This window comes from Lolium perenne, chromosome 3 (assembly GCF_019359855.2).
Source record: "Lolium perenne isolate Kyuss_39 chromosome 3, Kyuss_2.0, whole genome shotgun sequence".
NCBI lineage: Eukaryota > Viridiplantae > Streptophyta > Magnoliopsida > Poales > Poaceae > Lolium > Lolium perenne.
In genome coordinates, this window is record NC_067246.2 from 31,648,990 (window position 1) to 31,662,446 (window position 13,457).

General features: G+C 48.2%; 2 protein-coding genes across 2 annotated transcripts; both read left to right on the forward strand.

The window, feature by feature from the left end:
- Nucleotides 1-1,897: 1,897 nt before the first annotated feature.
- On the forward strand, nt 1,898-4,343 carry LOC127338075 (protein GID8 homolog). Its single transcript, XM_051364333.1, has 5 exons — nt 1,898-2,190; nt 2,305-2,411; nt 2,839-2,970; nt 3,174-3,330; nt 3,959-4,343. The coding sequence occupies exons 1-5, from the start codon at nt 2,028-2,030 to the stop codon at nt 4,078-4,080; spliced, it is 681 nt and encodes a 226-aa protein (XP_051220293.1). The 5' UTR covers nt 1,898-2,027; the 3' UTR covers nt 4,081-4,343.
- Nucleotides 4,344-6,742: 2,399 nt separating this feature from the next.
- Nucleotides 6,743-8,993, forward strand: LOC127339101 (uncharacterized). Its single transcript, XM_051364998.2, has one exon. It carries the CDS (start codon nt 6,743-6,745, stop codon nt 8,894-8,896), a length of 2,154 nt encoding a protein of 717 aa, XP_051220958.1. The 3' UTR covers nt 8,897-8,993.
- The last annotated feature ends 4,464 nt before the right edge of the window (nt 8,994-13,457 follow it).

The following is a 13,457-nucleotide window of genomic DNA, read 5'->3' on the forward strand; positions in this document are numbered from 1 at the left end:
GGAAGCAATATAGTTGGAGACTAGGAGTGGTGCACACCAGAAAATAGGTATTTCACGCCGTGGTGTTTTGACATATGTTGAAATACATAAAAGGATGTCACTAATTCTATTGTACGAAGTTTAGGTTGCAACTTGAAACAGATGATTTCCCTCGTCTGCAGCAATCGTGAACTCTTCATTTTGGTTCACTGATTCTTCTAAAATGTTATCAGTATTTGCCAGAGCATTAGAACAATTAGTTTGAAGACCTATTGAAGAACATCAGGACTCAACCTCTCCTCAAGCTTATTAATACATATACAAATACTAAGGATTCTATTCATTTCATATCTGAGTATTGACTTGTGCAAATCCACACTTTTTTTGCTAGCCAACTTTCCTATTTCACTTGGAATCATGTCATTTTTGTTGTCAGCCCATAATTGTTATATGTTGAGGCATCAAGTTTAGCCATTGTACCTACACGACGCTATGAGCTTACAAAGATAGATATGGATTGTTTTGCCTCTTCTTACTTCCTAAAATGAATTGTAGTTTAGTTTGACTCTAAGCACCTGTAACAAAATTCCTATCTCATATGATTCTGCTTATACTTGTACAAAAGTTCAGTACCCATGTAAAAAATAGAATTGAGGGTCCGGCAACGCATGGGCCTTCAAATGGACACTTAGAGAGGAAGTAAACAAGGAATAGTGATAGAATATTCTTAAAAAATACTATATTTTATTCAAAAAATTGTTAATATAGTTTTGTATATGTTATATAATACCTTTTCCTTAATTTTTAATGTATATTTCCTATTGCTTGCATTTAGCATTCTTGTTCAAGATTCTTAGGGTGTGTTCGGTTTGGGGATGGGGTGGAACGGAATGGAACCGTTCTGCACCTAGAGCCCGTTCCTGCGTTCGGTTGCAAACTGGAATGGAATGAAGTGGTTTCTCCAAATGGAATATTCCCTCTAGATCCGGAATGAAGTGGTTCCTCCGATTCGGCCGGACGAGGTGGAACGGGTGACTGTCACATGCTGATTAATTAAGTTTAGCAATAATTAATTAAGTTTAGCAATAATTAATCAAGTTTAGCAAATAATTAATCGAGTTTAGAATAATTAATCGGGTGACTATCTCACCCATTTCATTCCATTCTCATCCCATTCTAAAACCAAACACAAGGATTGAACCGTTCCGTGATAAAAAAAAAATTCCAAACCGAACACAGGGATGGAACGGTTCCGTGCCAGTGGAATGGAATGGTTCCATTCCATTCCACCCCATCCCCAAACCGAACACACCCTTACACTTTTTAGAACAACTTTAGACTTAGGGTCAACAAAACATTTCTTATTATTGACTATGCTTACGTATTGAACTTTTTCATAATTGTCTTCTCCAAAGATGGATAAAATGATGGGTAGTCCCTAGACTAAGCACGAGAGAATGAGACACATGATAGAGTGAAAAAGGTTAAAAACAGATAGAAATAGAGCATGCTGGTCTTTATACGAGGGAGAGGGGGAATGTGTGGGTATTTAAAAATCAACTATCGTCATGTCTTGTTTTCCCGTGGCAACGCACGGGCACTTTAACTAGTTCCTTAAAACGGAGGTACTATCTAATAACCTACACCGTTCTCATAGTCTAATGTTGTTGGTCAACACATTGGTGGAATATTGCCTTTCAAGGCGTCTCTGACGGGTAATGGGCTGGGCCTGATTTATTGTGGCTTTGGGTAGATGATTGACCGAGTTTTATTGTGGCTTTGCTGATTGACGATGTATTTGTCTTGATTACTCGTAACAAAATCCACAGAGTCCTGCTACAAGATTTTTTTCGTGGCGTGTCTCATAATGTCTGTTATTTAGGCCTACACCAATTTCGGACGTCAATATTTTCGGAAATCTAACGAAAATTTATCTCTTACTGTCCGCCCTACATACCTCACCGCCGACGCCCTCCCTCTCACGTGCGGCGCCGCCGCCATTGCCGTTCCGTCTTCGCCGCCATCGCGGTGCGGTCTACTCCCCCTCCATGGCGTCCTCGAAGAAGGTGGTGACGCGGGACGAGTGGGAGCGGAAGCTACGCGACGTGAAGATCCGCAAGGAGGACATGGACCGGCTCGTCATGAACTTCCTCGTCACCGAGGGCTTCGTCGACGCCGCCGACCGGTTCCGCCTCGAGTCCGGCACCCAAAGTATGTATCGTACGCCTTGCCTGCACGCTGCTTACATCGAGCCCCAAACCTACTTCAGTTTGATAGAAAATTGGACACTGAAGTGATTGATGGTGTTTTGTTTGTTTATATTAGCCGACATTGACCTGGCGACCATCACGGATCGGATGGAGATGAAGAGGGCGGTTCAGTCGGGGAACGTCCAGGAGGCGATCGACAAGATGAACGATCTTAACCCCACGGTTCGGCTCTCTGCCTCTGTTTGTACCAATTTTTAGTTTAGGTTTGGACGTTCGACTGTCTGAAAAGTCGAGCAGTTATGAGTACTTCGATGTATGCCTGTATATCTATTAAAGCCTCATCATCGAAACAATACTTGTTTTTCGTTTATAAGTTGCTCTTTTTCTACATGGAACTTATACATGTGCGTGCCAGAAAGTAAATCTTTGTTTGATTGAGAAAATTATATGTGCCGGCCTCTTTTGTTGCCGCAAAGTATATACAAATAGTGTTTGTATACTGCTGAGTGAAGTTGTGTTTATTGTATACTATATAAAGCTGGTGGTTTAGAATAGGATGTGGCCCCATCCATGCGTAGAAGGCATTTTTTCCTATTAAAGACTTCATTAGATTTGAAACTTGTTTCTTGACTCGAATTATAACATGCAGATTCTGGAGAGAAATCCCCAAGTATACTTCCATCTGCTGCAGCAAAAGCTGATAGAGTTGATTCGTGTGGGGAAAATAAGTGAAGCTTTGGAATTTGCTCAACAAGAACTTGCACCAAGAGGCGAGAAAAATGTAATTTACAGTAAAATTATTTCTCTTACTTCAGTTAGGATTCAGGGTTCAAACCTATATCAATCACAATGCAGTTCCTCCAGTTATCTTGGTTTTTGTTTTGTTGTTTTTGTAATACAGTACCACTGTATTACAAAACTGTAGCACTTCTGTTAAGACCATGCTTTGATGTTACTGCTTCTGAATTTTTGGGAATTTTGCAGCAAGCCTTTCTCAAGGAAATAGAGAAAACAGTAGCACTTTTGCTTTTTGAAGATGCAGAAAACTGTCCATATGGGGAATTGTTGGATGTTTCTCACCGCCTGAAGACGGCAAATGAAGTCAATGCTGCAATTCTTACAAGTCAAAGTCATGAGAAAGGTAAGTACCAACTACCAGTTAGCACATGGGAGTATAAATTTTACGATTTTACGCCACTAAGGTGTACCTGCATGCTTGAGCCATATGAAATGATAGCAAACTTCTTACTCTACAATAAGCACCGTTTGGTAAACTAAATTGAGACTGACAAGTGTATGTATTAATCTAGAACAATTTTTTCCTTTGAGAAATATGTTAATCTAGAACTATGTAGTGAGAGTGTGAGACATGATGTATTTTATAACTGAACTAATCAGAAGGTTACATATTTACATATCACTATAATCAGGTACTGCAATGCTCAAAACAAGTACTTAAGCTGATCATGTGTGACCAGCGATAAATATAGAACATACTGATAAACATTGGTCATATAACTGCATAGGGATATTGTTTAAAATCTTGTTGATATGTGCTGTTGAAATCAAAACTCGATGTAACACTGGAATTTAAATTTTGGACCTTAGTGATGCATGATGTGTTGCTTTTTGATGTTCCTTTCGTACATCGAAAACAGATTCAAAGTTTTGCGTGGTGTTTAGGCTCTTTCAAACTGCTATGATACTAGTGCCAGAGTTTGGCTTTATTGAAAATCATCGATCCTAATCCTAATGTTTACATATGGCAGATCCAAAGCTCCCTAGCCTGTTGAAGATGTTGATATGGACTCAAGACCAGCTGGACGAAAAGGCGGCATATCCGCGGATCAATAACTTCTCCACTGCCGCACTAGAAGATCCGGCTATATGAGCTGCTGCTGCTCATGTGTTGGCAAAAGCCCGACATAAGAAGGTCTCACGCTCTCGTGTTGAGAATGTTTTCGTGAATCACATTTTACTTGGTGGAAAATGTCTGATTTGACTTATCACTGAACACGGGTATTTATCAAAACACACAGAAGAAGAAAAAAAGTCAACTTCGAGATACTATATATGTCCTCACCGGCATTCCATTGGTTGGAGCCTTGGAGAAGCTGTATGATATTATCATCATCGATACATTTTCAAGATATTTTTGACCCAGTGCACACAGACAAATTAATAATACTATTATGCTTTTGTAACATAGTTTTAGACAAAGCATAAAAATACTATTGTAAAGCACACTATTCCAACCGAAGTGGGCTAAATGACGTAGGTCAAACCTTCTCGGTTCAGTCCCACATCCTGAATGCATGCATCCACATCCTAAGTTGGGTTAAAAAAAAAATATTAACTCCCGCCACGCCCCCCGCGTAAAAAATTAACTCCTCTCACGCCCCCCGCGTCGCCCTCCTCTGGCGACCGGGGGGGAAACCCTAGCCGCCGCGCCAGTTAACCCCCGCCACCTCTCCTCCCTGCTTCGCCGCCGCCGGAGGGGGGCCGGCAAAGCCGCGCGCCCCCCGGGGAAGGTGGCGGCGGGGCGGTTTTTCCTCTCCCCCCGCGTCCCCTGGCGAGAGGGAGCTCGTCGGGCGCGGGGCGGGGCGGGGCGGCGGGCGGCGGGTCCGGTGGCCGGGCGGCGGCGGCAGGGACGTCGCGCGGTCGGGGAGCGGCGGTGGCTTGCGGCGGCGCTCGCGTGGCGGAGCTCGGCGGTGGAGCAGCGGCGCTCGGGCCCAGATGGGCTCTGGCGGGCTGTGCGCCGGCGGTGGTGACGACGCGCGGTCGGGGAGCGGTGCGGGCGTGGCGGAGCTTGGCGGTGGTGCAGCGGCGCAGGCGTTGCGGCGGGCGCTCGAGCCCAGATGGGCTCCGGCGGGCTGGCCCGGGTTCACCCCTGTCCGCGCGGGCTCGGTCGTGGTCGCCGGGGATGCGGCGTGGCTCTTCTTCCTGGTCTGCTCCGTCGTTGCTGTTGGGGAGGGCGCGGTTCTGGATGGCGGGGTGGCGGCCATGTTGTTGTGTTCGTTGCGCAAGTCTGCGGTCTTCGGCGTTCGTCTTCAGGCCTCGTGTCGGTGTTGGTCGGCGTCCCCTCTATGTGGCGTTCCGGCTGCGCCCACGGCGCTCTTCGGCGGTTCTCCGATGGCTACAGGTTGTGTAGCGCGAAGGCGGCTAGGGGTTGGCCATGAAGTTGCTGCGAGGAGTCGAGCTTTTTGAGGCTGCGAGGTGGGGTACGTGCGGCGTCTCTCCGGGGGTCGCGTTGCGGTGGTTGCAGTTGGTGGCTTGTGCCGGTCCTTGTTTGGGCGGGCGCGAGGTCTTGGGACTCCCTGCTAGGCGAAAGCTTTGTCTTGGCGAAAGGCCAGGACCGACGACGGTGACGCCCGTGGGCGCCGCTTCCTTCTTGAAGGCGTCATCGAAGCGGGTGTTTCTGATCTCCGCCCGGGTTCTCCGGGGGAAACCCTTGATCCTTAGCGGGATCGAGCGTGGGCGGCGCTCTTGTGTCGCTTTGCCTCTTGGGGCCGCGCTTTGGACGTCCACCGGACTGAGGGTCTTGCGGAGTGTTTTGGTGGTTCGGCGGAGGCGGGCTCGTCTTCGGCCAGGAGGGGCGCGGCCTCGGGGCCGGCGTGGTAGTTGGGAGCGATGTCTCCGGTCTTTCGCCTCCACCTGTTGCGTTGAGGTGTGGTGTCGACCTGTTTGGTCGTCGACCCGTGTGGAGCGCAGCCTCGGGGCTGGCGTGTGGTGTCGTGTTGTAACGGTTTTTCGGCCAGTTTTCCTCATAAACGGGCCAACTCTTTTCTCCTATATCAATGAAAGGCAAAGCTTTTGCCTCGTTTCAAAAAAAAAAAAAAGTCTAACTCCTACATGCCTAGAACTTCCAGATATGCATGCATCATGCACGTTGGAGTGGACTACTTAGACTACTTCCTGATACGGCCATAGGCGCGATCAAAAGTCTCGAGACTAGGCGGCGCACGATCCAACGTCTCGAGGCTACAGGGCCCCATCCAACAGCATTTCTAGTGCAGTAAGTTTCCAATCAACTTCAGCAGTACTATCGTTTACCTGTAGAAGCATGGTTATTGAAGTACATATTCGGCGCAAATTTCAGATACAAAATTGCATTTTAGAATATGAATCGTAATAGCAATATAAATAGGTTCCAAACCGTTCATGTGTTCACAAATATGAATAGCAGTTAATTATGAACTGTATTTTTTGGTGAAGGGGCATTTTTGTTCGTTGATTACCATCATCAAGAATACACGATTACTCTAAGTTTCCTTCATACGTTACTTCATTTCTGTTCATAAAGCCAACAACGTTCACCAGCAGACAAGAAAAAAAGGGAAAAAGGTAAAAAAGAGAAAAGTAGAGAACAACATGAATGTATGCACAGTAAATCAGTGATGCCTTGCTTCTACCGGAATAAAAATGAAGGAGAAAAAGATGGAAAGATGCCCTTGCCAGAGCCAGGAATAAAGCCCGAGCAAGGTACTATGAGAGAGAGAGGGCCGGAGAGAGAGACGGGGAGAGAGAGGGAAGAAGGGAGAGAGAGAATGGTAATGGCTGTCTCAGGTGCTGTGCAATGGTGGGAGTTGTGGCAGCTGCGCATCCTCGTCCTTGCTAGCGTGCTGAATCAGGGCATCCTCCTGGTAGCTTCCGTCGTGCGTAAGTCAACCATCAGACCCTCCTGGTTTAGACAATTCCTCATTTGGCTAGCATACCTCGGCAGCGATGCCATTGCAATCTATGCGCTTGCCACCCTCTTCAACCGTCAGAAGAAGCATAGTGGACACGGTGTCCTGGAGGTGTTGTGGGCGCCTGTCCTCCTCATACATCTTGGTGGACAGGACAGCATATCCGCCTACAACATCGAAGACAACGAGCTATGGACGCGGCACCTCCTCACCTCGGTGTCTCAGGTCACCGTGGCTGTCTACGTCTTCTGCAAATCATGGCCAGGAGATGACGAGAGGCTGCTGCAGGCAGCAATATTGCTCTTCATCCCGGGTATCTTCAAATGTTTCCAGAAGCCCTGGGCTCTCAGCAGAGCTAGCATTAACAACCTAGTGAGCTCTGACGAACCTATTGTGAGGTCGATAGACACACCTGAGCTCAAGATTGATCCGCTTGAAGATTTCATTGAAAAGGCAAAGGCAGCTAGTTCAGCTGGGCCCAATGATACACCAGTCACGCCTGCGGACTTTTCTCCTTATAAGCTATTTGTAGACCTTCCATCTCCATCCCCAGATGATCGGATAAGGATGCTACTGTCCTTCTCAACGCTCAATGACATCTATGCGCATAATAAGCTCCAATTTTGGCTCCGTCAGACCTTCGAACTCCTCTATACAAAAGTAAAGATGTTCCCTCTAAGTAGTGTAATGCCTATAAGGGGTAGGGATAAATCGGATAATGTGAGCTTTTTTCTTCAGATCAACGTTGTTGTGCGTCAATTAGCTATGTACCTTCCGTTTGCAGCCATAGCCCTCTTCCACCAGAGTCACAGAGAAGCTTACAGTAAAGAAGATGTCGTGGTTACATTTATCTTGCTCTCTTGTACGGCTGTCCTAGAGATTTACATCCTTGTCCTACACATGTTCACAAACCTCCCTGAAAATCGACGGTCAACACAGCAAGCTGTGGTTATAGAAGGTCTGGTTTCACAATACAACCTTATAGGACTCCTTGTCCGCAACAAAGAGCATTGCAAGAAGATGGCGATCCTGGGATACATTGGATGCACCGACTTTCTTCAGCAACGTTGGCCCATGAAGTCTTGCCGCTCATCCTTCAAGATTACAAAGGCAGTACTCAAATATGTTAAAAGCGGGTGGCATCACCACATATGTGATGTTTCCACTTACAGGAAGTTCAGTGACAACAGGGGCCAGTCTACTCTTGAGCGGCAAGGATGCTACCAGGAACTGGGATGGAGCTTAGAGGGTGCATTCGACGAGAGTGTTCTCCTCTGGCATCTCGCCACTGATTTCTGCTACTACATCGACACGGGTGCATCTCCTACTCAATGCACGCAAGATTCATGTCCTGGTGTTTATGCATGCCCTGCTTGGTGCAGAGGATCTGAGCATCACGAAGGGGCCGTCCAGTGCAGAGAAATGTCCAACTACATGATGTATCTACTGTATGTGAATCCTGAGATGCTAATGGCAGGCACTAGAAGGAACCTTTTCACAGCCGCCTATGACGAACTGAAGGGTATCATCACTGTGGGTGACAAGTCACCTGTGGAGGAAAGAGATCTTACGCAGAGGATAATTTTTGCGGTGGATGGGGGAGGATCTCCACCTCCAGATGGTACCCAACGACAACAGGGGGGCATTACCCATCTCGCTTGGAGCATTGCCAAAGTGTTGTCAGGTCTGCCTGAAGAGAAGATGTGGAATGTGATCGAAGGCGTGTGGGTGGAGATGATGTGTTTCTCTGCTGCTAGATGCAGAGGGTACCTGCATGCCAAGGGTCTGGCCATGGTCGCGGAGTACCTCAGCTATGTATGGCTCCTACAGTACTACATGGGGATGGAGACGTTGGCAGCCAAACTTCAGAAGGTGGATCATCACCGCAAAGGAGTGGAGCATGGGGATGATCCTTTAACTTCTCATGCTACTGGTCCATCAGGATCAAGTGGCGCGCATGCGGAAGGTCAATCCGCTGGTTATCGGGCCAGTGAGGATCCTATGGAAGAAATCCTATGATTCACGACTGTATTTCCGGACACTAATCTTTCCCTATTTCCCGTGTCTATGTTTGCTCTTTCTTTTTGTTTTGAGAGGCTATGTTTGCTCTTTCTGTGTGACTGCATCTTTTTTCTGTTGTTTAACGGTGCAATAATGTGTGCTTGGTGCCATTCTGCTACTCATTTTCCTTTCAGTTGCTGAATTCAATGAAGAGTGTTCAGTTTTGTTCACCATGTCACTTGTACGGTAGGAGTTTGTAGGTGGGTGTTCTGTTTTTCAGGCCTCCTTTTTCTCTGGCATGTACCATGAATACTGAAGCATCATTCTTTTAGCGGATTCAGATATGTTATATAGACCGGGCAGAGTAGTTATGTTCAGTGTTCATCACCAATAATACACGATAATGCTTCGAAATTAAGTTCCCCGTCGTAGCTTACTTCTTCAGTTCTGGATTGTTTGTCTCTCACCAGCTATGCGGAAGATGGGGTTTTCTTCCATGCTGAATCAGTGGCCTACCTGTGCTCCAACTCCTATTCCAGATCAATACCCAGTACTGCTATTCCCCTCTCTATATCTGTCACGATCCTACAGATGTTAAGGAGTTTTGCGTTCAAAGTCTTAGAAGGCCCTCTTGTAACTCTACATGTCTAGTTACATGTGTTTAAACACTGCTACATAATATATAAATTTTCCCTCATTCATGAGAACTGAAATATCCACTATTACATACCATTCTTGGGCTCATAGGATACAATTTTATTCCGAGAAGAACTTTTGAAACATAAAGCACATAACTAATTGGGGCAAAACTAGTTTTGTCGTCCGACTTACCTTTATGTTATACCCAACTTTATTGCTGCAAAAGAAGTGATTTTGTTACTTGTTAGGGCATCTCCACCGGCAGCCAGAAAACCCCCCACCCAAATGGTCTATGCAGGTGTCGGACCAAAACACAAGCCGCAGCGGCAGCCCTAAAGACTGCCGGTAGCGCGGGTGGCCTATTATTGTGTCAAATACTACCATGTCTACCGTGAAGATCAGGGCTCAGCCTTGGGGCATGGGTAACGCGCGTCATGTAAGATCGACCACATAGACCTCCTTGGCAGCAACACAAAAGAGTCGGTCAGCCTATTAATTACTGGTGTGGTGTACCACGTCGTGGTGGTTTCCCAAGCGAGATGACAAACATCACGGCAGTTCCTGATGTATGACATTTCACCTTCCTACGCCAGTGTTAATGGTGTCCCGGTCACTCCACCTACCTGGCAATCTAAAAAAATGGGGCCACGGCTCTCATGCACATCCTCATTGTCTCTCTCGCCATCCCCGCCTCTCTCGACCTCGGCACAATGACGACAAAGCCGGATGCTCCAATTGCGGTGGCAATCGGCCCTACAGCCTATGCATTGGGGGAGGTGCATGTCCTCCACGAGAACGCCTTTCCGTATTGTCGAATAGGCACCTCCCCATGGGCTAAAATATAAGTGTAGGTGGGTGCGGCTTGCTGCCTGTCCCGGAGGCCGACAAGCTCCGGAACAACATTGAGTGCCAGGGGCAGGAGCGGTGTTTGTTTATGTTTTCTTCTTACATTGTTTTCTTGACGTTGTTCTACGATTTCTTGCTTTTTTCGTTGTCTGTTTCTTGCAATTTCACTTATTGGGGTTTTATTTTGTTCCGTGTGTTGGCGTGTATGTTGGCAAGCGCGGTTCTTGCTCTTGCTTGATGGGCGTGCCTCTAGGCAAGTGCATCAGGTTGGCCAAAATGAGGTTACACCGGCATATGTTGCAATGTTTGGGGGATGCCCCTGCCAAGTCGCAACAGCGAATGCTTCAGTTCGAGGAAATGTCATCATTTTGTTAGACTCGGTAGCTGATGGACCCTCCCTCGTGTTCTGGCAAGACCCGTGGATAGACGGCCTCTGAGTGGCGTCGATCACGCCTGCGGTGCCCAACCTTGTCAAGCCTGCTAATCGGCACGACCGTGACGCTTTCCCATGCAAGTGGATTCCAGGCGGTACTTTCGCCTCGCGTTCTCCATGCCTGACGCTCTTCGAGGGGACTACGGCCCTCCCTGGAGCTGCAAACGTGTGGAACGCATTTGCCCCCTTATAGTAAGTTTGACAATAGGCTAGCGCTCAGGGGTAGATGTTGCACGGCTGATCTCATGCGACGACACTGCATGGCCACGCATACCACTTGCCCGATGTGCAACGTCGACGACGAAACCATCGTTCACATCTCCCTCCTTCTCCTCCGTGGTCTGGGCGGGTGTGATCGTCGCTCTTCCTTTCGCCCTTGCCATGGCAAACGGTCAGCTCTACGGTCGGTGGCCAGCAACCATGGATCACCTTCCGGCAAGTCGTCAGAAGGAGGCTAACTCCATCATCATGCTTGTCCTCCGTGCTCTTTGGCTGGAGCACAACGAGCGGGTGTTCAATGCCCACAGTTCGACGGCTGCGCGTGTGTTGGCCCCTGTTGGGACAGCTGGGCTGTTGGTAGAGGTAGGCCTTAGGGAGATGTAACCTAGCCATGTGTTTTAGGTGCCTTCAATGACGTGGGTTCGTTTGTTGTTTTGGGGTTTCTTCCCCTCCTTTTTAACTTAATACAAAACGTGTAGAGCTCCTGTAAAAACTAATGGGTAGGCTGTCTTGGTCGTCCTAGCGATACGGGCGCATAAACCTCGCGCATGAAAAACTCGAAGTCCACTACCACCAGCTCCTCCGCCTTTACTACACCGCTGATACCTTCTTCCTCGGCCCCGTTATGGTTGGGCCCCGCTTTGTGCCGTTACCGTCGCCGGTGTAGTTGCAACTACGGGAGAGACGGCATGTGCCGACGGCGAGCCTATGTGCCGACGGCCAAATGTCGGGGCCGTCGGCACAGAGGCCCTCGTCGACCGGCGACGGAGCTGACCGTCGGCGCACGTCGGCCGTCGGCACACTGCTGGCTACACCGACGGTCACCGTCGGCACAGGAAGTTGGCGCCCGAAGGTCACCGTCGGCACAGCGACGACCGTCGGTACACGCGCTGATAGGCGGGCCCATCCGTTAGACTGTCACGGCGCCGTCTACACTGTGCCGACGGTAGCCCACGGCGCAACGGCGGCCATCGGCACAGGGACTGACTGTTGGGTCCCCCTTCTGCTGTGCCGACGGTGACCCACGGCACAACCACGGCCGTCGGCACAGCCAATTATGCACATTTTTATTTTTTCATTTTTTTTTGCATCAAAGAGATAATTATTACCCATATAATTGTTAATCCCAATCATTTTTTTGTTTATTTCTTTCTCACTGCTATTTTAGCGAACCCCTTTGCGGGAAACCTATATATATGTATAAGGGCGGTATAGATCCCCCGCCAGGACCCCGGTCTAGGGTTTTCTCAGAAATCGAGGATCGGAGAGTGATTTGAGGACGTTTTATATCCAATGCTACCCCCCAGGTGTGTCCGGCTTCTCGGACATGGGGTTCTACACTTAGGCAGATTCTGGATGTATAGGAGGAACTTCCTCGGAGGTGAACCGGAGAGAACCTTGAGATCATATGGGACGATCCTTGTTACCACATGTACCTATGACCTAACCAAACTCAAATGGAGGCATATGCCCACCGGGGGACCCCCGATGGGATGCAGTCAAAGGGGTAGACCGCGCGGTCAACAGAACTAGGGTTTCGTCAGAAATCGAGCATCGGATTTAGGGAATGGCCCCAAAACTTGTGTGTGCCACATGGAATGCACAAAAGTGATTTGAGATGGTTCTATATCCAATGCTACCCCCCGGGTGTGTCCGTCTTCTCGGACCGGGGTTCCTACACTTAGGCAGATTCTGCATGTATAGGGGGAACTCCCTCGGAGGTGAACCGGAGAGAAACTTGGGATCATATGGGATGATACTTGTTTCCACATGTACCTATGACCTAACCAAGCTGAAATGGAGGCATATTCCCACCGGGGGACCCCCGATGGGATGCAGTCAAAGGGGTAGACCGCGCGGTCAACAGAACTAGGGTTTCGTCAGTAATCGAGCATCGGATCTACGGAATGGCCCCAAAACTTGTGTGTGTCCGCATGGCATGCACAAAAGTGATTTGAGAAGGTTTTGTATCCAATACTACCCCCCAGGTTTGTCCGGCTTCTCGGACATGGGGTTCTACACTTAGGCAGATTCTGGATGTATAGGGGGGGACTCCCTCGGAGGTGAACGGGAGAGAAACTTGAGATCATATGGGATGATCCTTGTTACCGCATGTACCTATGACCTAACCAAGCTCAAATGGAGGCATATGCCCACCGGGGGACCCCCGATGGGATGCAGTCAAAGGGGTAGACCGCGCGGTCAACAGAACTAGGGTTTCGCTAGAAATTGAGCCTCGGAGGGGGTGAATGGCCCCAAAACTTGTGTGTGTCCACATGGCATGCAGAAAAGTGATACATTTAAGAACTTAAGACCCAGACACGATACAAAACACTTAAATAACTAGACCCACACACATACCAATGCGCTTAAAGAACTAGACCCACACACGAACCGAAACATTTAAAGAACTACACCCACACAGGAACCAAAACACTTAAA

Coding starts and splice junctions, on each gene's coding strand:
- LOC127338075 (XM_051364333.1), top strand. CDS start 2,028: ATGGCGTCCTCGAAGAAGGTGGTGACGCGGGACGAGTGGGAGCGGAAG. Junction 2,412..2,838: donor TGAACGATCTTAACCCCACG/GTTCGGCTCTCT, acceptor TATAACATGCAG/ATTCTGGAGAGAAATCCCCA. Junction 3,331..3,958: donor AAGTCAAAGTCATGAGAAAG/GTAAGTACCAAC, acceptor TACATATGGCAG/ATCCAAAGCTCCCTAGCCTG.
- LOC127339101 (XM_051364998.2), top strand. CDS start 6,743: ATGGCTGTCTCAGGTGCTGTGCAATGGTGGGAGTTGTGGCAGCTGCGC.